Source organism: Pseudorca crassidens, chromosome 6, assembly GCF_039906515.1.
Source record: "Pseudorca crassidens isolate mPseCra1 chromosome 6, mPseCra1.hap1, whole genome shotgun sequence".
In the NCBI taxonomy this organism is placed as follows: Eukaryota; Metazoa; Chordata; class Mammalia; order Artiodactyla; family Delphinidae; genus Pseudorca; species Pseudorca crassidens.
The window spans coordinates 44,458,053-44,482,979 of NC_090301.1; the positions used below are offsets into that span (position 1 = coordinate 44,458,053).

Sequence of the window (24,927 nt, forward strand, 5' to 3'; positions counted from 1 at the left end):
AAGATTTAAATAATGTTTATGGGCATTGCCATATAAACAGCAAATAATTCTGTAAAATATTTATAAAATTATCATTTGAAACTACGCAAATGTACTTTTCTTTCTTTTCTATAGTGTAGGCGGCTCTCATTGTTTACACATTTGATTTTCACATAGCACACAATCATACATTTCATATTGGTGATACTAAGTCACCGCTGAAACATTGAATTTTGACTTAAGATCATTGATATATAAATGATTTGAGCTACCATATGGTAGAGTTCAGTTTTGGTTACTGCATCAACTTTGTGTGGCAGTTGTTTGTATAATTATTTGAGCATTTTATTATGTTTTACTCATGTTTTATACAATCAACTGAAAAATGAAAAGTGCTGAATGTAGTATAAAGCAGTCTTAGCCTCATTAATTACAGTTTGTTCAAAGATGAAAATCATTGGGCGTGGTGAAAATAGAAAATATGGCTTCAGTTGGATGTTTGTTACTTTAGTTCAATGTGAAGGAAAAACGTTAAAGAGCACACATGACATGCTGGTAATATCATGGGTATAATTAGGGATGTATATATGTATTTAGCTACCTTAAATGAAACCTCCATCATGACTTGTTTATCTGTGGTTCACTTTTTTTGGACAAAGAGCTTTTTGTACATGTTTTTAGGAACATATTAGGGGACTACCTATGATAAATTTTTCATTCATTCAACAAATATTTATGAAGCATCTCATTTGTGCCCAATATTCACATTAGAGTAATGGCTACCATAATGGATAGTGTAGATAGAATATTTCCATCATTTCAGAAAGTTATAATGGGAAGTGCTATTCTCAAAACAATCCTGTGAGGTAGTAACTATTTTATTAATGAGGAAATTAGGCATAGAGAGAGTAAGCAACTAGCCTAAGTCCTAAATGTAGAGCTAGTTACAAACCCAGGCCTGACACTGCAACTGCTATTTTTACAAATAAAGTGTACCAAAAAAGAATAGGGATAATTTCTAAGTGAAAGTAAACATAGGATAGTATGATGAAGTAATTTAATATAATTTTTAAGTTCGCAAACTTTTAGAGAAATGAGATTTATATAGTTTTTTGATCCTGTGCAGCTTCCACTTGGAATATAAAATATAAGGTTTACAGGTAAAGGAAATGATCTTAGAAAAATAGAAAGTTAAAATCAACTAAAAAGTTTTCTCCATAATTAAAAATACATTTTAAAGTGATTGACTGAATAAATCCCTACATAAAATAGCATAAGCAAAAGATAGTTAATAGATTTCACATCACCTGCATCCAAAATACATTTCCAGTATTCATCATTTGCTAAGCAGATTACTTCTAAAGACATGACAGCCATCATCCTTCGTTTATAGCTTTCACACTGCAACATTTCTGGTAAGTTTTCAACAGAAAAATACACATTGTAATTTCATAAGAGGTAATGGAATGATTGATTCTGTTTCTGTACAGGCCAAGTGAAGCCATGAGTTGAGGTCACCAACATCACCACCAACTGCATTCATTAAATTCCCCTCTGTGCATGTGAGGTGCTTAAACGGATTGAACACCCATGTTCTTTGAAGTTTATAATCTATATAATTAGTATTTAAAAACTCTGAAATTTTTTATCTTTGGTCTGAATGACTTAGATTGGCTGGCCACATGGTTCAAATTCACTTGGAAAATAGTATACCTCTCTCTTGCCTGATATCAGTTGTTGAATAAAATTTGAGTGTGGGTTTTCAAGGACAGCAAAGTAAACTACATTACTGTCAATAAAATTTTAATATCCATTAAAGCTTTATACATTTCCTGAGTTTGAAGAAGATACTTTAAAAAAAATCTTGAATGAACTTATACTCCAGACAGGAAGTAATACAAATATACATGATTCTAAACAATATCTCTGGTTCAAGCAAAACCACATAGAAATATCTTTGCTCATCTCTTTTTACCCAGCCCCTATAACAACAAATCTGGTCCTGACTCCTACCTAGCTGGTTCACTCCATGGTACTCTCTTTTAAATTTCAGCTTCCACTCCAAGAGCTAATCCCGGGGAGTTCTAATAAACTCTAATTCTTCTTTTACTCATCGTGGAAATGGGTAGTGTGAGGAGAAAGAGCTATTATAGGGCACGAAGCAAAGAAGCAGTGGCCAGACGCTCATGGTTACTGTTGTGTTCATGTCATTATCAGGACTTCCCAACAATCGTTGTAGGAAGGAGTGGCTGTCAAGAATTTTTTGTGCCATTAGGCTGTTACTGTTAGGGGCCAGAAGGTCCTACCACTGCATTTCAAATGTGTTAGCCTTTATCAAAAGCAGCAGGATAGTCTTCTTAGTTACCTCTCAAAAGACTAAGATATAATGATATATATGCATACAAATAAACACTGAAAACCCCGTCCAGTATCTCTTGGGTTGATATACTTGGAATGTGTTCCCAGCACCCAGTAAATTCCAAAATCAGGTATTGAGCCAGTTTTGAAACTAGTTACTCAGACTTTGTGCATCAGTCGGTTGAAAATCTTAAATATTTATTTATCTTATCCCATCCTAAAATGAGTTGTTGGGAGAAATATCAGTTCTCATTCTCCAATTTGTTTAATTTTTCCTTTAGTTTTATTAAAGTAATATATGCTCATGATTCAGAGTTAAATGTTACTAAAAAGCCTACAGCAAAATATAACGGTTCTTTACCCCACCCTCTCCACTTTTCTGAATTTCTCTCTCCAGATAGTGCCACTTTGGACTCTTCCCCTATACCTTCTGTGATTTACATATCTCCACATTTCTAAATATTTATACACAGTTACCTTTGGCTATATCAGTTTTAGACATCATTGACTTCATGTCATGATAAACGGGAAACTAGCTCTTTCAACACTGCTCTGCCATTTCCTCTGTTCCCCCCCTTCCCTATATTTATAGTTTTTAGTTAAATGAAAATTCAACACTTACATTATAATGCCTATACAGATATTATTCACAGCTAAGTACTGCAGTGTACTGCCTTGTGTCTCCTTACTTTTGCTTTTCCTGGAGGTAATAATTTCCTTAGTTTATTTCATCTTCTTAGTTTTCTTTGTACCTATTGGTTATTCCTCCCACACTTTCCTTTTGGTCTGGGTACACAGTTTCCATTCTGGGACTTCCCTTTGCTGTCATCTTTGAAATTCCCTTTGCTTTTCTCTTGGGTCAGATTCCCAGTTTCCTGTTAGTTGGGGAGAATCCCTGCTTTAGATCTTTAGGTCTTTCCTGGTTAGCCTCTGCAGAGAGCACTCCTGACTGGCACTGCTAGTTCTCCAGCCAGCCTATTAGGGATTTATGGTGTGAATCTGAGACGTTCTCAGCTTTCCCAGAGTTGGCTTGGAATGATCCCTCTGGTCTGCTACGTCCTAAGACTTGCCTGTCTGCTTTCAGTATTTTATTGCTTTTTCCTGTTTTCTCTTCAATGCTTGTTTGCTGCTATTTAATCTCTACATAATTTTAGTAGGGTCTTGAGAGGGAGTAAAATTAGATGTGTACATTCAGTTGGCCAGTAACTCTTACCTTTATAGTATTTCTGGCTAGATTGAATATAAATTGGGGGAGAAAACCTCAAATAGAATTTTTCACAAAACATTATCAAAATATGAGGAAAGATGTTGCTGAATCTGTCTCTAAAATTAGGATGTGAGGAATGAATTGGAAGGAATCTTATATTTTCCACTCAAACTTTATTTCCTACCTCTTTTTTTTTTTTTTTAATGGAGCCGAGGATGGCTGGACTTTTGGAGAAAGTTGGAAAATAAAAATAAATATAATTGTGTGAAATATCGTCTGGGTTTATTCTTTTATTTTAATTTAGAAATAAAACTACTTTTACACACACAAAAATAGTCCAGTATTATTTGTATTTCTGATTTTAACTCAGAATATGATGCATGCTTTACTTTGTTTTATTTCAGAATAAGTACCAATAATTAAACTGAATAATGATCAGAACATTTATTTATAAAGAGATTATGTGTTCTGTACTCACCTACTAAAGTTTTCCAAACTGGGAGTTCAGGAATATTTAACTCTATTACATGCTTGAGAACTTCCGTGTGAAAGGTTAGCACTGCTAAATGAATTATATTATTTCCTTTAATATCTGTTTTTCTCCAGTTAGCTCCAACAGAAAGTAGGTACTGAATAGTGTCCAGTGCTCCCGAAGTGGCAGCAAGTAACAGTGGAGTACACTGATTCCTAAAAATCCAGGAATATGTCATAATAATTGAGCACACACATAGTGTCAAATTTACTTCTTGTAAAACTATCCAAATGGCTGTTGGAGGAAGTCTGATTTATACATCATCTTCTTTTCCTTACATAGTGTTGTTCTGTATATTCCACATGTCAGTAGATTTGCCCCCCTTGCCTTGGCTACCCCTACCTTCCCTCCCAACTTGATTATCATGCATTACAATTCATTTGGAAGTTGATAATGTAGAGAGTTCTTAGACTATCCTATCTCATTGGCTCCCTACAATTCTATGAGTGAAGGAAAAAGCAAGGCAAGTGTTATCAGCCCACTTTACAAATGATGAAACTGAGGCTCAGGTAGTGCTCCAGCCCATTTCTTTTTATAATTATTATTATTTTTTAACATCTTTATTGAAGTATAATTGCTTTACAATGGTGTGTTAGTTTCTGCTTTATAACATAGTGAATCAGCTATACATTTACATATATCCCCATATCTCCTCCCTCTTGCATCTCCCTCCCACCCTCCCTATTCCACCCCTCTAGGTGGTCACAAAGCACCAAGCTGATCTCCCTGTGCTATGCAGTTGCTAACCCATTCTTTACAATTCATGTCCACTTCTCAAATCCCAGCTTCCTCAGTGTGGCAGAAACTAACAGTTTTTCTCAAAAACCCACTATCTGCTTTTTAGATGGTGAAGAGTTTTTGGTTGGGCACATGGTAGTCCAGACAAATGCTACATTTCCTACCCCCTCACATAGGTAGGTATGGCCACATGACTGAGTCTGGCCTGTGTGATGTTAGTAGAAGTTACCTGGCCAATTCCCTAAAGAGAAATGGAGTGTGCCATTACTTTTCCTCTCTCTTTCTTCTCATGGCTAGAATGCAGGCATAATAATGAAAGCAGGAGTTGCCATTTTGTACCAGGATATGGAAACCACATGTGAAGAAGCAACAAGAGGACGTCTGGGTCTCTCATATTGCCAAGCCATTATGCCAGCCCTCGACCACCAACCCAGACTTCATGAAAAAGAACTACATTTATCTTTTTTAAAACTACAGATATTTGGGGCTAGCTTTGTCACGGCAACTTCAACTGTATCTTAACTAACAGGTCTACTGACTAGCAATGTGACCTTAAGCAACTTGGGTTACTTTCTTGTCGGTAAAATTATGAGAGTAACAAAAATCAGCTGACAGTTTTGGTGTAAGGGATGAATAAGGTGCTTATTAGCACAGTCTTCATACATAGTCCCCCTGCCTTTTTTCACCATATCACATTGCCTCAAACATTACTTTTATGTTCTATCCTTATACCCATGCCTTCTTCTCTTCATGAAGCCCCTTTCTCTTGCTGCCTGTCCTTGAACGCTCACCAATATCCAGCTGGCCCCAAGCTTCTCCTCTTTTTCCTGGGCCCGGGGGAAACTCATCCTTTATGAGTAAACATCTCTTCATTTTCTCCCTTTTCTATTCTAACAGGAGAGTTCTCCTCCTGTTCCTGTCTTTCGCCTACTCAGTGGTAGGAATAAAGATAACTCCGACTTCTAACACCATCACTCTGATATTCCTCACTTGAAAAATATGTTAGCAAGTTATATTATGACCCTTTCCAGTTCCACAGTGCCACAGCCCCCTGCCAAGTGGGTCCTCTTCCGCCAGCCTAGCTCATGTATTGGCTGCCTCGCCAATATGCCTCCTTCTATTCAGCACCCATGCTAACTACCATCTGGGTCCTGATCTCTCAGGTCCTTGTCATACCTTCATTTGTGCTCCACATTCATACGCACCAGCCTGGTCACACTCCTCATTGGCTCCACATAGATCTCAACCTTGGTAATTGTCTTCTCTATGAATCCTTTGCTTCCTCCTTAAGTTCACAGATAGCTTTTTACTTCTACCTCTGATTTTCAATTGTTTGACCTTTTACAATCCACCCAGTCTTTTAGCTCCCTTCTGCTCAAAGACATATTGTCAAAATATGACATAACTAGGAACTGAACTCAGGTCTCCACATTCCATGGCTCTTTCCAGAATGCATTTGCCAGACAATCTATTAGCCAGAGACCCTGGTTTCCTGAAAGCTTTTCCACACACATCTCTGCCCCAACCTAGGGAGGATTTATTTCTACACTGAATAATAATCAACAAGTTATTTGAAGACCCAAAAATATGTGAAACTATGCCTAAACCAAAATAATAACCTGGTATTTAGATTACTAGCCAAGAATGTACCCTCAAGAGAAGGTTTACCTCCACCCTAAAGGTTGCTAAGCTGTGAAACAGAACACCGTTTGGGATGTTTCCCTATTGCAAAGTTATTTTCTTTTTTTTTAATGTCTTTCTATTCTGGATACCACTAGATATTTCTCCGACTGTCCACTGTCTATCCACCTTGGTCTGGAGCCCTCAGGCTGCCTCCTGGTTGTATAAGGTCCAATTTAGGACAACTTTCTCCTCCCTTGTCTCATGCTTCTTCCAGGACACTAAGTATCAGTAGTTAACCTGATAAACTTATCTGTAGAACCACACCTCTGGGAAAAGGTTAGGAAAAACTTCCTAGGGCTTACTCCTTATTCTTCCAGAAAATATGCATAGGTTAACAGAAGTTCCCATTTTTTATAAATTCTAAAGATAAGTGGTAGGAGAAGACAGTGACTAGAAAGGACAGCAGAGTAAGTCCAACATAGCCTTTCAAATCAATCATAACAACCAGTCCTTTTAGTGTCAGTGTTTGGGGCAAGCCATGAAAGCAGAAATTTATATTTTTACAAATGCTTAATAACTTACTCAGCTGTTGCCTCAGCTTCTAGTAAACTAGGATCCTTCCTACAGAGAACAATTATGATGCAGATATTGTCATAGAAAGCAGCAAAGTGAATTGGCATCCAGCCTCTTTTTTCAGAAAGTGTGTAATCAGCTTTGAAATAAAGTAGACAGGTGGTTGTTTCCAATGAGCAAGCCTGTGCTGCCAGGTGTAGAGGTGTTGGACCTAGAATGGATGGATAATTACTTCAATGGTCAAAGAGCTAACATTTCTGAAAACATGCCTTTTTAATGTCCGACCACAGAGCTTAGTATTGTGATATAAAAGCTCCAAGAAGATCACTAAAAGGATTTACTTAGGCAACTCCATACTTCTTTATTTAACTCAGGATGTCTGACCATTAAAAATAAATATTTCTTTATAAGTTAAGAAGAATAAATAACACTTTAAATATTTAAAAAATTAAGTCAATGTATAAAAGTCATAAAATAAACTATTTCTTGTTTAAATTATTTTCCATTTTATTCAAATGTTTTGTAGTAGGAGATAAGGTTCTTTAAAATTGAAAAAAATATGCTCATAAAAGGCTTCTATGTCACTAAATCCAGTGGGTGTTTTTCAAGTCTCATCTTACTTCTCAAGTTGAACACTTCTTCTGTTTTCAAAAGGTTTCTTCCCTTGGCTTTTGTGATATGAGACACTCTTATTTTTCTCCAACATCTCTGGATACTTATTTGCAGTCTCCTTTGGGACCTTTTCATTGTCCTGATATCTAAATGAGCCTTAAGACTTTTATCTTCTCAATGGTTTCATCTACGATTTATAAGTTGATGGCCCCCATTATTATGTCTCTAGGTCTGATTTCTTCCCCAAGCTCCAGATCTACCATCTCACTAGGCATCTCCACACACCACTTCAAACTTATCATATTCAAAATTGAACTCCTATCTTTTCCTCCAAACCTGATCCTCTTTCAATCGCTCCCTAATTCAGTGAAAGATATCATCATCCAGCCAGTTCTACAAACCAGAAACCTGAAAGACTCCTCTCATTTCATCTTCATAACCAGTCCCCATCACCAAGTCTAAATATCTCTAGAACGTAATCTTTACTGCCATCACCACCCTACTTAAGGCCGTAATCATCTCCAAACTGATATCCCCACCTTGTTCTTGCCCTTCCCAATCCACTTTTTCAAAATGTAAATCTGATCTTTTTACCTCCTTGTTTAAAACTCTTTGGTGACTTCTTGAGGCCACCTGATCATTAGTACAGGAAAAGGATGCACTGGCTCCAACTTAACCTGAACCATCCCCCCTCCAAAAAGAAAAAGGAAGGAAAGAAGGAAGGAAGGAAGGAAGGAAGAAAAAGAAAGGAAGGAAGGAAGGAAGGAAGAAAGAAAGAAAGAAAGAAAGAAAGAAAGAAAGAAAGAAAGAAAGAAAGAAAGAAAGAAAGAAAGAAAGAAAGGCAACATACACACCTTGTTCTCTTTATTTTGGCCTTCTTGCAGCTCCTCAAATGTAGGGTGACCGACCGTCCAGGAAAGTACTGGTCTATGCCTGTTGCCCCAGCATAATTAGTAATACCGCCCTTCCATTTTCAAACTCCCTGATTTGGATGATGAATTATCTGGTCACCCTGGGCTATTTCTGCTGTCTGAAAGCTTCCTTCTCCCAAACAACACTTCTCTGATTGGGGTCTACCTAAGTCTTATTTATTCACCAGCCAAAATGGTATTTCCTCAGTGAAGCACCGTTTTTCTCCCAACTCAGAAAATTCCAATGGCCTCCTGCCTGCCTTAGTAGTCTAAGCTCTATATCATAGCCTTTGATAATCTAAAACATCTGACCCAAATCTATTTATTTAAAATTACTGCTTAGTCTTCCAGTTTCTGGTCTGGCATGTAAGGAGCTTAAAAGTCCCCAGTCCATCCTAAAAGCAAGTAAAAACTTGAACAAACTGAAAAATGAACAACTCTTCTCAGATCCATTAGAGAAGTGAGGTCACAGGGCAAAAATGCTGCTCCCAAAACTAGAGAGATAGACAGGCAGATACAGAGAATCACAACTTACTGGAGCAGAAATCCAAGAGCAGAAACCTCTATAGGAACCAGTGGCAGGGTCAGAAAACCTGATGTGTAATTAACAAATTGCTGGTGGCTCAGCGTGGACAAGTCTGATAGTCAGAAACTCCAGGGGGCCCAGTCATAAGAGGCCCCCATGCTCTAGAGAGTTTTACCTCCAGCTCGACCAGGTCCTCACAGTTAATATTGAGGAAATACCCCCTTGTGCTTCCAGCAGGGGAAGGGGGAAAGGAACCATTTGGAAATACACCACAGCATTCTAATTTTCTTAACAAGGCCAGTCGGTCCTCAGGAGCCTCACCTGCTGAGGTTTTATCGGCGCCTAACCTGCCTGGGGGAAGGGAAGTACCCAATTACAGTCCCCTTCAGCCATCCTGATCCACCTAAGGGGCAGGCAGGGACTGAGAAGCAAGTTGAAGTTCATGGTTCAGGAGCACAAGTTCCCCAAAAGACTGAGACCTAATTATAGGACTACAGAACATTTTGGTTCATTTCAATCAATGAAATGCAATTAGCTCAGCAGGAGAAACATATCAAAATGAACTGAAGTTTGTTTGTTCGGTTTGGTTTGGTTGGTTGTTTGTTTTAAACAATGCTAACCTCCCCACTGACCCTCTCCTTCTCTTCTCTACCTTCCTTCAAAAAATATTTCAGCACAACCCAGGGGCAGGAATACTATTCTTACACCCGCCCCCCTTACTCCTTTAAAGTGTGTTTAATAGAAATGCAGAATCTCGGCTCTCAGCCAGCCCTCTGAATCAGTCTGCATTTAACAAGATACCTGTGTGATTCCTACATACTTGAAAGTTTATCCAATAACAGTGGGACGAAATGTCTCCCCTTGACATTTGCAATGTCTGATGATATTTTGGTTGTCACAGCTGTGGTAGGGGTTGCTACTGGCATCTAGTGGGTAGAGGCCACGGCTGCTACTAAACATTTTACAGTGCATAGGATAGCCCCTACAGCAAAGACTTATCAAGCCCAAACGTCAGTAGTGCTGAGGCTGAGAAACACTGTCCTAGTTATGCTCGAATCAGGGAAGTTCTGGAGGGGTTTATGTAGTCTGAAGAAATTATTCTCGGATAGAGAAAGAACCTTGGTCTAAAGAACAGATGCTCTAATGGGACCTGAAAGCCATTTTTCTCTTTTCCCTGAATTTTCCCTGAACTTCTATAGTACATCACTGTATATTAATAATGCCAGTGATTATGAAATGCTACCCTGCATTCATCCATCATGCGTTCACACAGCAACTATTCCCAACTACCTATTAACGCCAGGCTTTCTCCTGGGCACTAGGATACTATGGCAGAGTAAACCAAATCCTTGCCCTTATGGACCTTATATTCAATGGAGGAAGTCACAATAAACAAATAAATAATATTATACAAGGTAGCCATAAGTAATATTTAGAAAAGAAAAAGGGGAAAAAATAGAGCAATGATGCAGGAGGTGTACTATTGTTACTCAATTGCAAATTCCTACAGGGTAGGTGGGCCTGTAGATAAGCTTTCTTTTCCCCCTCCAGGCCCACTCACCTCCCTCTAAGAAGCTCCCTGCTCTCTGCCTCTGCAGATTTTGCAACCCCTGTCCTTTGGCTTCTTGTCAGTAACTGCCAATGCGGAGCCCTGGCAGGAGACTGGAGAAGGAGGATGATGAGGTCAGGATACTTATCCTCTCTGGTCATCTCACGTTAGCTGTTCTTCCACCAATGGAAGGTGGCTGGTTTGCATAACTATTGCCCTCCCCTTACAAAATTCAGGTCTTTGTAAATGGTTTCTTGAAAAATAAACCCTCCTTGAATTAGCCTATATAGAGTATGAAGGTATAGCCTTTTAGATATAGATATAGAAGGTGTATCCTTTAAATTTTTTTCTGTTTTCATCATACACAATACTTAGGTCAAGTCTCTCACCTCAGCAAGAATGACTCATTCCTCAGACCTCACAGATTGTTAATGTCACTAGATGGCAGCATATCTAAATAATATTAACTGCTCTTTTTTTAGGCATAAAACCCACATTGGGGCCTGATTTTACAAAAATAAGTAGAGATAATTTGCAAATTCCAAGGTTAAAAAAAAGAGAACCATCCCCCAAAACTTAAGAAAAAGATGAATAAATAATCATGGGTAGAAAAAATGTATACTTCAAAATGTATATAAAAATCATTTTGTGTTATTCTCATGTGACAGCATTTTGAAGATTATATACTACAAGGAAAGTTTTAATATATAAACTTTTAAAAATGCACCAAGTATTTTACTTATGTCTTACCATTTCTTTCGTTTTTCATGTCTAGTTTTGATGACTCTGTTTTAAAAGGGAATATACATAGAAGTATGATTATTAATATGCAAAAGGTTTCCTAAATTAGTCAACATTGACTCATATGAAGGAGAACAAAATGACTATTTTGAGATGCAGGTGACAGGATTACATCCAGCAGGACTGAGTGTAATTTTGGGCAAAGTCATCTGGGTGTGGGCATGCGTCTGTCATTGCATCAGAGCAGACCCAGAAACGCTGCCTCACTCGTGGCTGGCCAAAACTCACAGGGGGCAGTTTTGTGTTGGTTAAGTAATAACACATAGACATTCTCCATACTTCAAACTCTACTCAGTTCTTAGCAAATGGAAATCTATGTAGTCACTGGATGAATGAGAAACTTTAATTACCAATGGTTTTTTTACACCAAAAAAAATTAAAATAAAACACATCTTTAAATAACAGGCCTCCCATTGCATTTTGACTGAATTTTGCTCTATTTTAACTAAGTTCATTGTGTATTGAATATTTTAATTAAGTAACAGAAGCATCTTAATACCAAAACATTTTAATTATACTGATAGAGTATGAAATTTATCAGTAGTCAACAGGATTAAAGTAGCACATTTTGTGTTGGTGTGAAACTTAAACACAGCCTCTTAAGGCAGCAAGTTAAAATATAAAATTGCCATTTCTTATTGCCAACGTTATTGCATCAGCTATTCCCAACATTTTATTTCCCTCTTCAGTTGTGGAGGGCTGCCACTTTATTTTCAATTTCATTATTTTTATACTGGTTAAATTTATCCCAATGAACATATAAATATGTATGTATATCTACAATAATAATCAAGAAAATTTGCTTTTTAAAGTTTAAACCAGGTTAGCCTTAAAGGGTCATTAATCCTAAAATTATGATTATAGAGGAATTTTTTGTTATTAAATATAAGTTTATGTAGTATGAAGAAACTATTACCTGGTTAAGAGCCTAGGATAAGAAATGGATGTTCTGCTGGGATGTCTATTTATCTCCCTTTTCTCAGAATTTCTACAGTACATCACTGTATATTAATTATGTCAGTGATTATCAAAGGTTACCCTGAATTCATCCATCATGCCATTCATTCAACAAATATTTCTCAAGCACCTACCAATGCCAGGTTTTCTTCTGGGCACTAGGATACCATGGCAAACAAACTAAACCTAATCCTTGCCCTTCATGGAGCTTATATTCAAATGAGGGAAACACAATAAACAAATAATATTTACTACATAAGGGAGCAACAAGTGATACTTAGAGAACTAAAAGGAGCCTCTCTGAGATAAATGAAACAAAAACCTCAGCTCTGCTCTAGGTTCCAATACTAAATTTTAACCTTGTGCTAAAATCAACATGCATTCCTAATGCCGAATAGGGGTAAGTAAAAGAAAAACATTTTAAGATTTAAAAACTTTATGGTACCTTGGCTAAGTATAATAAAGCGTCTCTGGTTAACATTGAAGTTGGCATTGCACAGTTGACATATGATTGGAACTCTGTTGTGTAGAGCAGCTTGATGGAAAATAGCATAACCTGCCTCATCTGAAACATTGATCGTCGAACTTGAAGTTTTACGGCTAAATGTATGGAAAACAGCAGATAATCCTCTTTCAGCAGCAGACTTCATACCAAATGGGATACTCTAAAATTATTAGGAAGGCCAGAATTAGTTTTTTCAAAATACACCTGAAGTTTATTTAGTTAAAGGAAGAAAAGTACAATGAACTATATTATTATAATCACATGATTGGTGTGCAATTACAGTAGAATTTTCACAAGATCTGTGGGCAAGGAAGTTGTTAGAGCTATAAAGAAACATTGAGAACTTTAAAAAATATTTTGGGGAAGTTTTTTTTTTTCCTGTCCTTTTTTTAAGGGAGAAGTTGTAAATCTTTCTTCTCTGGAGACAATTAAAACAAGGAAACAAATATCTTTCTGAAATATTTAAAAAGCAAATGGACATCGAATTCCTTCTCTGATTTAAGAACAATCTAACTTAGAAGTCTAGAGACTTGAAATATATAGCTATAGGAATACAGTTTGTCTTCTTTGCTCTATGTCTCAAAGTGGAGAGGTGAAAATGTTACACTCTTCTTTTAGATGTTCTGACTACTCAATTTTTTTAACATCTTTATTGGCATATAATTGCTTTGCAATAATATTTTTAAATTAAACTAATAGTTTATCAAAGCTTAAAATTTGTGGACATTAAAACAAATAAATGGTAAGTAAATGCCAATGTATCCTTTGAAACTGGTGAGCTCACCACTTAATTTATCAGTTCCAAAAGCTGTCAGTCAAGGCATATTGAAGCAGATACAGAGGTTTGATTCAGGATGCCAGGTTTGCTCCTTAGATTTAGTCCCCACGACCGAAGCCTGCCTTTGCAATTTACTAGCTGTGTGATTTGGGAAAGATCCTTAACTCGCTGCATGTCAAATTTCTCATTTGTAAAATAGGATTGATAACAATAGTACCAGTGCCTTGAAAGAATTTGTTCAAAGAATTTATAGTATTTGTATGCCTGGCATACAAAATAAGCACTCAATAGATATTCAGCTGTTATTAATATTAATCACAATTCCATTCATAAACAGGTTGTTTTGTAACCTGGCCAGAAGTTTGTAATCCAGAATTGTAGAGCTTTTCAGCTGCTAAAATGTGGAATCTTAACTGCATATTGAAGACTTTATTTAACTTATTATTTATCCCTATGATAAAAATTTGAGACATATACTTATTTATAATTTCTTACACTAAATTATGTGGTAATCATTGAAATACCTTGCATTTCATAGCTTTTGTGAAACCAAATTTTTTCTTAAATTGTTCATGTAATTGAGCATCTGTCAGCGGAAGTCTTTTCAGTCTCAGATTGTTCACTATTTCATTTATGGCTCCCCACCACTGTGTCTTATATAGTTGCTGATAGAAAGTTTCAAGTTCAAAACTGATCACATAGTAGCTATTAAAAAAAATAAAGAAAACAATTTAAGTCTTTCTGACTTGGAAGTTATTTGTTACATTTTTTCTATGCCGGCAAAACTTTTTCTATAACAATTACGATTTTCTATAACAAATACAAAATATAGTTTAAAATGTACTTGATTGTATTTTAATGACATGGTTATCAACTGTTATTAATCAGGTCTTTTATAAAATGTACTTGATTGTATTTTAATGACATGGTTATCAACTGTTATTAATCAGGTCTTTTATAACAAGTATCTTCTCCATACTGACCTTTTTAATTGACTCTGTCTTTCCTATACCACTGACTAGGGGCACTGCCTAAAAGTCACCGAAAGTCCTAACTCTGGTTGAAAGATTCCTAGGTTTACCTTCTAACCATCTGCTTAATCTCCTCTTACAAATTTACTTTTTAATTCCTTTAATCTAGTTATGTCTACATTTGCTTTCTCAAGAGTGGACCATGAGTCTGATTTGGAATGATGTTTTGGGTAATGGCTGCTTGACTTTTACTCACTGCACAGTGGGCTAGAGAAACCCCAACCCACCAGGTCCTTGAATCATAGGTAGGCAATAGGTCCAGTCCCCTCTCACTCTGGAATGAAAAAATGACATCTTGAGTGGCTCTGTTCCCTGGGGTTGCTTATCATCACAGGTAAAAGAAAATGGTGGCCTTCCTCCACTTCTGCCACGAATTACCTTTCCCCATTGGCAGATTTCAGTGGTGAGTGTCTCAGCTGCTGTCCCCACCTCTGCCAGTGGGAAGCCTCTTAATGTTACCTGGGTTTCTCCTCTAAAGGCAACTACTGATTGCTGTAAAAACAGTATTCTTGGCAGTGGTGATCCCCTCCCAAGGCTCTTCACTTTGCTGCTCAGGGACTATTAGTTCTTCTAAGGATGCTGAGAAGTTTTTTCCATTATGCTAATTTCCAGGAAAGTGAGTCGGTGACTCTCTATGCTAAGGAAACTCCTTGCCCATAGGCTAAGGTGGAATCACGGGGCCCCATGGATCAGTTAAAGGAAGATCTTAGGAAAACACTCTATTATGAACTGATCAGGGGCTAATACCTTCTCTTTTTTGACCTTTACTTCAATCCCAGTTTTCTGAATATAATAGACCTCTGCATAGATGGAGACATATTTGAGGACCTGTTAGCATTTATTTGAGGCTGTCATTCTTCATATCCACCATCTTCTTCCCCCAAAGGAAACCAGACTACGAGAATATAAACTAAAGGCTTCTTTACCCACACCTCTCAGTTATAGTGCCAGGCCAGGTGGTGGACTCGTCACTTTGTCCACCTTCATCAATGGGAACTTGCCTAACTTACTAGACTCCAGCCTCCGAAATTGAGGAGCAGGTATTCTGAACCCCACCCAGATTTGAAGGCTTTCAGATCATAGTGGTGATAGGCTAATAGGCCTTAAGGAGCTATATGGATCAGACCTGGATACTTGATTTGCACTGGATGACTAAACTAAATTTCTGGAAGACAACGGCTCACCTTTCCTTGGTATTATACACACTGATAAGAGTGGACACCATATACAGATACCCCAAGTCCCGTAAGACTGTGTCCATAGATCTAGGCATGAGGGATTACACTAAGGATGTCCTTTGGTCTTTGGTTGGCCCAGCTCTACATCATCTTGCTCCAAGAGAATCCCAGTGTCAGAAACCTCTGTCTTTACATGTACTTCTCTAGGGAGCTGGCTCTGGCTGTGGGAAATTGCTATGGAATCAGAAGCTGCTGACTACATTTGGAGCCCCGGTACTCAGTGATGTACTCCCAGATAACTGCCCAAGCGATGAAACAAACTTATGAATTTAACAAATACCAAAGGAGGGTAGGCTGATTTCTTTTAGAAAGTTGGTCTAATCATCCAATACCAATCAAACATCCAAAACCAGCAGGGAGCTGTCCTACCCTAGAAACTGGAGAAGCAACCGGTGGTGAAGATCACCGTACCCTGAAAAAGTCTCTGACCTCAGAATTTTGTGACCCCTCCCACCCCTGCAAAGTTGGATACACAACCTGTGCATTAGGCCAACACTGGCCCACACAGAGATGAGTACTGGAAGCACAGAAAGCCCAGATGGCCAGCACTGTGAGTGAGCCCTCATCCAAGTACTGCATAGTGACACACCACTGTTCTTACTCAAAACTTTAAGTGTAGGCATCAGCAGGGGCTCTAGCGGAGCCTCACTTTTAAACAACTCCCTCCATAGTCTTCTGCCTGGGCATCTGCACTCAGCTTAGGGACTGCAGTAGGACCCTCTAACATCACACTTCCCTGACACGCCACTGTCACGTCAAGTTGTTTTCTGACCTGCCTCCCAACATCCACAACAGCATCATGATGCTGGTATGCTCTCCCCCAAGTAGGACATTTTAGTATCAGTATCAACTCATCTATTTGCTCCAATCATTGTCATCTTCATAATTCATGAGTTCTTCTACTTTCATGGACTGCCAAATCCTGGGTATCTGACTGTGGCTCCTATTCTTTGATGTTGGTATGGTGGAAGAATACAACCTGAGCCAAAAATGAATCTAGGACTTAGATGCCAAGCAGGGCAGGAAGGCCAGTGGGAATGATCCTATTTTCATTAGGGACCGGGAGTCTCCTAGGAAGTAAATCATTCTGAGGAAAGAGAACATCACGATACATGAGCTCAGCCCCAATAACAGTGCCCCTAAAAGCAAAGAAGAGGGGAGGTTTTGAGATGGTATGTTTTCCATCATTCAGATTATTCTCTGGTCCAGGACCAACACAGAAAGAAGATCCCTACATAGAAAGAAACAACTGTAAGCAAAATGACTGAAAGAGCTGTTTTTGCACCAAATTGTTAGGGGCTCAAGACAGCACTTGTTTGAAACCAATAAAATTGGGAAAGAAATTATCTTTATGTCATTGAATTGGCTTCAACACATCTCACATTTGATGCGTGCTATCTACCAGACATCAGGAGGAGTCAGCCCAGGGGTGATGCCAGCTCTGTAACCAGGAGCAGCAGTGTCAGAGACAACAGTGACATCAGTATCGAGTTGCCTTCTTGGGGCTGTTGGGCTCTGGAGTTCCAGCAGTGGATCATTAGAGGGAGCCCAGGCAGGAAAGGAGGAGACCGAAAAAATGTCATAGTAGCTGAGAGTGCTGACCCATGGAAATACAAGATTTCTAGAAATAATTCTGTGGGGGTAGATTTTATAGGGAACTGAAGGTTCACTGGTAATTGGCTCAGGAGCCAGGAAAATACTACTCCTCCTCTTGTGGTTTTCACTTTTACTCCATGCTGGCTGGGTCTGGGAAACAAGCTTATGCTAGTTTTGAAGTCTGAAAATTCAAATCCGTCTACAATTTGCCAACACTGATAACCAAATGCTGTGCATTCGTCAGAAACTAGAGAAACAGTTCCACTATGAGATCCCACTGCAGCGATATGACTGGATCCCTTAGGGTGCAATGGCAGGGTGCTTACACCAACGATACTCCTTCACCCACAACAACCTCTCATCAAGCACAGCCTTCATTCCAGCTCTTTCCCTGCATTTCCAGGATCATTCATGTCCCCCTAGACACTAGAACCTGGGAGAATAAACTTTTGTTTAGAAGAGCCTCCAGCTTGACAAGAATCGTACATGGAGTATGTCTACAGGTGCTAGGTCCCTCAGAGATTCCTCCTCCAGGGAGATGCACACCAACAGTCCATTCCAGAGGAGTGAGATCTACTTCTTAGTTCCCTTCAAAATCATGGAGGCTGTTAGCCACATGGTCTTTGACTTTAGCTCTAGTACCTTGTGTGCATCCAGGCAGTATTCCGTGGAAAGATCCACCTTTCATCTTTTATCTGCTTCTCCCTCTGCCTTATTCCTCTTATTTTCCTCACTGCCATGCATCTTGAAAGAAATTTATAATCTTTGTCTTTACTTCTTCACATCCCATGAACTCTCCCCGACTTTATCCTTCAACTTATTACACATAGCCTTCTATAACCACATCTTCTCTTATCAAGTCATTGTCAAATTTAGAGGGCTTTCTTCAGTCTTAAATCAACTTGGCCTTTTTCTCTGTTGAGTTTGACGCTTTTAACTATTACCATATTTTAAAACTTCTCCCCATTTGGCTTCCATGCTGTCATACTTTCTCATTTCTCCTCTACCTCTATCATTCCTTCTCAGTCTCTTTTGCTCTCTCCTCTGCTACTCCCCACCCCCCTTAAAGGTTTCTATTCTCCAGAGTTCCTGACATGGCCCTAGCCTCTCAACTACTTCCATGACTTTAAGAAAAACAAAACAAACTCCAATATGCTTTAAAATCTTGTCTCTACCTCCAACTCAAATGTTTCCTCTGCATTCTATTTCCCTTATTTACAAATTTCAGTTTCCAAGCTGTGAAAATCCAAGAACATACATAAAAGAGCCTAAAAATACTGAGAGAAACATGGTGCTCTAAGAGATGACAGGCTTAACAAGACCCAGCAGAGGAAGAGGATTTAAAATCATATTCGTTATGGAAACAAAGGGGTATATGCCGAGTCCATTGCTTTTCAGTGGGCCCATAGGATTTGAGCCCCACCTCCATCCCCATTTAACCACTGTGTTCATTGTAAGAACAAATTACAATGTCTAAGGATTATTACACAGAACGTATCAAGGTGTATGAAGTAATAAATATAACATTTAATACTTTGTAACAGAGTCCGTAGTCATTCACGGGGGTTATTATTGTTCTAGGATCTCCTTCCTGAGGTTTTAAGTTAGCCTTTGCATTTTGACACTTTCCGGTTTTCTGCTTTCAACAAGTTGTGTTACTGTGAATAATTACTAAAAGTTCCTTACCTTTTTCCATTTAATTTCATGATTGGTATTGAGTAATATTCTTTGTATCCTGAATCTTCTGCAAACGTATTAGCAGCACAATCCCGTATTTTTTCTAAATTGTTCTAAAATACAAGTTATGTTACTAAAAAAAAAATCTTTAAACAAATCTAAACAATTGTTAACTTATTTTAGATGAAATTTTATACCTGTAAAGGACAAATTTTTAATAAAAAATCCCAAGTGACCCTGGTAATAACTGAATATATCCAATCCCTAATTTGGATTAGAGAGGAAAATTTTTTAAAAAGAATATAATATGGAGAAGGTAGAAAAACAATGACAATTGAAATGTATTACGTTTTCCAGATAAATTTTGTTCTCAAACTCTTGAGGATCTCTGTTCTAATACTAATCTTTGAGAAAAATGGAAGAATATGTAGTTAATGTTCAGGGACTTCTACTGTATTCTTCAGTTAACTATTCTAGGGCAAATGTGGTCCATTAGAAGTCTGTAAATTCTGCAAGGATAGTTGTGCCTAGCTTATTTATCATTTTATCTCTGACATCTAACACAAGACCTTAGATATACTTGCACTTAATTCATATACGTTATGTAATGTTTGAAGAAATTAGTGAGTTGTGAAGATAATCATTTGGAGAGCTGCCTAGTGCCTGTACCAGCAGAGAATCTTTCTGGTTGGAGAATAGGATAAAAGAGTTGTGAAATGACAAACCATTTCAGGAACAATAATAATTTAAACCTTAAAATCTTCCAAAGCATTCTCAATTGAAGGAGTGCTGATATCAAATTCAATTCCTCCATGAACATGAAAATATTGATCCTCTTTGTAGTGAAAATTCTGGCATTTAAAATCTCGTCCATAAATGAATGGAGGCAATTCTCGCTCTGTCTTGACCTTGTCGTCTCCAAAAATGAAAACAAATTTTTGTTTAAAAATTGAATAACAGCATATAGGCAATCATATTTTTGAGGTCTAAATTCTCTTTCTCATAAAGTGAAAAAATTCTATGTGAAATGGAAATCTTGGCAATTACAGTCTATTTATTCATGCTCTTAATGTATATTTTAAATATTAAAATATATTTATATCATACATTTTGGTCTTTTTTTGTAGTTTCATTGTACAGGCGTTTCAAAAGAATAATCAAAACATTATTTTACTTATTGATTACTATATATGAGCTCAAGACTAATATTTTACCCCCAATTATCAGAAAAGATTTGAAACTCTGTGCTGTGGAGAATCTTTAGTTAAATAAACAAAAGTTACCTGAGCTAGTTAAGGAAAAGAGAGATACTATAAAGAAAATGGTGGGTATCTCTCACGTGACAAAAATAATCAGCCCATTTTTCTGGAAAGTAATGAAGCTACACATATAAAATTTACTTTGAAAAATAATTTTCTAAAATCCTGGCAAGGATTAGGTTTATTCAATATTTTGACTTGTTAGCAGAATATAGTTTCATCAATATAAGGTATATAATGTATTTTGAGAAATGCAAAATGTCTAGAAAAGTACAAAGAAAAATATAACACCTTAATCTCACCACCTGGAAATTAATTATTAATATTTAGTCATATTTGTTTCCAATAATTTAAATAATAAGACATTACAGATATTGCTAACATCCTCTTTAAGCATATTAGTTCCATACACATGACATTCTTCCCACCCCCATCCTGGACAAGCTGTCATGAGTCCATTTTTAAATAGTTTACAGATATGGATTATAATCTTCACTATCATAATTCTCATGATACAAATTTTCATTAAGTGACTTGCAAAATTTCTACTGAAAATTTGCCATCTGAATAGAAAGCCCACTATAATAAGCCTACAAGTTTGAGCACCAGTGAAAATACACAAATTGTGTGCTAATCTGGGTGGGAAGAATAGTCTGCTCTGCATTCCTGTCAAATTCCATGTAAACATGGTCCTATTTTAGCTCTCTATTCTCTAATATTTGTCTATTTCTTTGTTTTAATACCAATATATTACTAAAGTTTTTAATATGTTTTCATCTTTTTTTCAGAAATGTAAGAGCATTCATGATCTTTTACTGCTCCATATTAATCTCAGAATCAATTTCTAAACTTTCATGAAAAACACAATAGGGATGTTGAGAAGTGCACTGAACTTATAATTTGAATGAGATATAATATAGTGTTGTCCCATCGTGAACATAGCATATTTCCCTATTTTCTCAGAACTCATTTTAAGTCTTTCAACAGTCCTTATAATTGATATAAATATATACCATGTACTGTGTGAATATACCAAGTATTTTTAATTACTTTGGAGACATTACATTTTGCTTTTTATTTTTAACAGGCTACAGCTTGGTTACATGCTGGGACCCACATACTAGAAACAAAATTGAATTTACATATAGGTTCAATATATAGCTATATTTTATATATAATTTTTGGTGATACTCTTACCTGAAAAAGGCTGAAGCAGACTACTTAAATATGGAACTTTCATCTTCTTTTTTAAACTCAGTAGAAATGGAATCAGAAAACATATTAATTTTAGGTATCCTATCCCTTTCCTGATTTCTTTTTTCTTCTCAAAGTGTTTTTGAATAATCTTTTTTTGAAGATATAACCTTTGCTGTAATCTCTGGTAGGTACAAATGTCAAGATAATCCTGATTATATCTTACAGCATTAGTAAGCCAATAGGCTGTTTCAAATATAAAAACATTTTCACACTGTTGAACTTGTGTGGTACTGAATGTCAACTTTAGTAGAATATTTTCAGCATATTTCATAAACACAGCTTTTTCTTCAGGGCTATTGGGATTATATGTTGGATCTTCATTCATGTCTTCATCATAGATGCCATCAAAATCTGGATCCTTTGTAATATCTATCAAACCTTCACAGTAAAAAAGAAAGATTTTAGATTGTGAAAATTTCTTACTTGGTCTCTGGATAAACAGAGTAGACTGAAGACAGGGTTTCATCTTGAAATTCTACCGAAATGACAGCAAAGGGATAATGAAATGCCAGTAAAATTGTCAAAGAATAAAAGCAGATAGATACGTGGTAACTAAGCAGAGTAAAGAAAGATGGAAGCTTGCGGAATTAAAAAGAATTGATTTTCATTCTCTTTGGAGAAATACAACACCATGGAAACATAATAACGTAAGTCCCATCTTTAATCAAAGAAAATATGGAAGAACAACAAGAAATGTGATATTCCTTTAAGCAGAGAATCAGCTTCTTACTTGGGCATAAAGTATATTTGCTTTTTCAGGTCCTATATTACATATTTCTTCTTTTTGATGATAACAGAAGCTAAACATATACAATAAATAACTTTCCTACCAACTAATCATGATGAAACAAGAATTGAAACTTGATTTTACTCTATATTATGAATGACAATTTTTATATTACATTTTCTTCCCATTTATGATGAAATTAAATTGTTTCTTGTTGTCAAATTGTCTTTTTTAAGATATTTACAACCTTAATCAAAGCTTGAGAAAAACGGCTTAGAACCGTAAAATAAGACTTCATAGAAAATGTGGAGTTTGTAACATATGTGCCTTAAAGTGTAAATAATTCATCAACGTGCCTCCCCCCTTCTTTTTCCTTTTTTTCTTCCTCAAATCTACATATTAAAAAAGCCAGAATACTCTTGGATTTTTAAGATGGCCACTATGATTCATCTCCCTTTTGCAAAAGAGTTAGTAAGATAAATTATTGAGATTAAAAAGAAATTAAGCATTTCTGACAGTTAAAATAGATCTAAACACAAGCTAGAGCACTGTTGATTCCTCTAAAACTTTGTGGCTTGAGTGGATGGGAGCCAAAATGCAGCAAGTCAATTCTCACCCCAGAAGGGCAGAAAGGCTGAAAAACTAGAAGGGAATGGGGAGCTCCACAGACCATTCCCCTCCTCTGGCGCCAGACTCATTGCCCCCTCCAAGCAGGATATAGGAGGAAACAGACCAATCAAAGAGAAGAGACCTACAAATATGGCATTTGGGGAAAGTCTCCCCAGTGAAACAGCAAGGTTTCCTCCTAATCACTCTACAGCATGGTGTACTAGTCAGCAAGCGGGCTCCTGCCTCACTCCTCAACCAGGATGGAACAAACAGCAAGGATCACCAGACTGGTGAGGAAGGCCTCTCAGGTGAAAGACCGACACTGGCAGGAGGAAGGAGGCGGAGGAGGGACGGAGGAAGGATGGAGAATGGGAGGATGGATTTTGAAGAGCAGTAAAGTGCCTAGAGAAAATAATCGATTAGCTCAGATGGGAGTACGAGGGTGAAAGTGTGGAGAGAGACATCTCTAAGGAGAAAATGGAACTGCTGCACCACCTGATATTTCACTTCACTGAGAGGAGCTCGATATTTCTGCTCAAAAGTTTGGGGCTGAATTGACACGTACAATGGAAAACCAAGCGAATTTCTTGAAGAATGCACAATTGTTCATGTCACAAAAAATTAGAAGTTATTAATGAAAGGAAATGTGATCATAGCATGTTATGCAAATCAGCTGGGAAGATATGTACAAAGTCATTATGAAGTAAAAAAACGAGAGAGGACTTAACTAAAAATTGGATATAACTAAATTTGGAAGGCGGGAGGGGGGGCGGGGGGGAAGGGGAGAAATACAAGATTCCGTCGTTTTAACCTCTATGCTAATTTCTTTTAATATTCTCTCCTGCCCTGGTTTTGCTCCTAACTCCAGATTCTTTCTCCATGCCTAACACATATCTTTACTTGAATGTCCTAGAGGCACTTCCGAACAAAATCCACCTTTCCTCTCCCCCAAATCTGCTTTTCTTTCATTCCCTATCACAGTTAAAAGCACTATTTATCTATCAGTTCCTCAAACTAAAAACCCGAGAGTTGCCTTCAATTCCTTTTCTCTTACACTCTGTTAACCATCTGTTAATTTCTACATGTATTGAAATTTACTACATGCCAAGCACTGTAGATGTGATGAGAATTTAAAGACAAAAAAGGCATACTTTTGTGTGCTCTCAAGTTCTCAAGCACAGAAAATCTATTAAGGAAGACAGAGATGAAACCAATAATTTCAACACAAAATGGTACAATGTGTACAGAATAGAGGAGGCTGTGTCTGAATCAGGTCTTGAAAAATGAGTAGCAATAACCTGGGGAAGAATGCAGAAGAGTGGGGTGAGAGAGAAGGGCATTCCAGATAAAGGACAAGGAATGAGCAGAGGCATAAAAAAAGAACCATTTCAGTTTACCAGCTTTTGGTTTTAAATAAGGTCATCAGATCAAGGGACTTGCCCTAAAGAGTATCCCTTCTCAGCAAACTGGATAATATGACTAGATTTTTGGAGTGCTCTATTCTCCACTGCTGTTGCTACCATTTTTTAAAGGTGGTGTTTGCTGGTGGTTTTATACAGTGCAAAAGGTATTAAACAGGTGAAGCTTAACTTGGCCTCAGTGATTCCCAGCAGTCTTCCCTCCCAAAAAAATAGTTGGCCTCCCGCAGAGTTCCTCGGAAATTCACTGTAGCACAGTGTTTAAGGCAATCACATGGTCAGTTGCAAGGTTTGAACCCAGTCTTGAAGAGAGGAGGTGCTGTTTCCCCAAACGTGAAAGATGAAATAGCAAGTCTCGCCACTGTCTTGCCACCATACAGCGGCAACTACAAGGACTTAGCTGAGAGCACAGGGTTAGAGCCAAATTTCCATAAGTCATACTCTATATCAGACACCTTTTGTTCCC

At 37.4% G+C, this 24,927-nt stretch overlaps 1 protein-coding gene across 1 annotated transcript in view; it reads right to left on the reverse strand.

Annotated features, from left to right (window-relative positions):
- Window positions 1-24,927, reverse strand: part of ANKAR (ankyrin and armadillo repeat containing) — an 88,331-nt gene that overhangs the window by 52,634 nt on the left and 10,770 nt on the right. The window contains exons 3-11 of the mRNA XM_067741227.1: window positions 21,648-22,085; window positions 19,944-20,107; window positions 19,201-19,304; window positions 14,174-14,354; window positions 12,812-13,031; window positions 11,359-11,394; window positions 7,020-7,221; window positions 4,023-4,231; window positions 1,287-1,391 (exon numbers count right to left, since the gene is read on the reverse strand). Of these exons, the coding sequence (XP_067597328.1) occupies window positions 1,287-1,391; window positions 4,023-4,231; window positions 7,020-7,221; window positions 11,359-11,394; window positions 12,812-13,031; window positions 14,174-14,354; window positions 19,201-19,304; window positions 19,944-20,107; window positions 21,648-22,085 (1,659 nt within the window). The remainder of the gene's footprint in view (window positions 1-1,286; window positions 1,392-4,022; window positions 4,232-7,019; window positions 7,222-11,358; window positions 11,395-12,811; window positions 13,032-14,173; window positions 14,355-19,200; window positions 19,305-19,943; window positions 20,108-21,647; window positions 22,086-24,927) is intronic.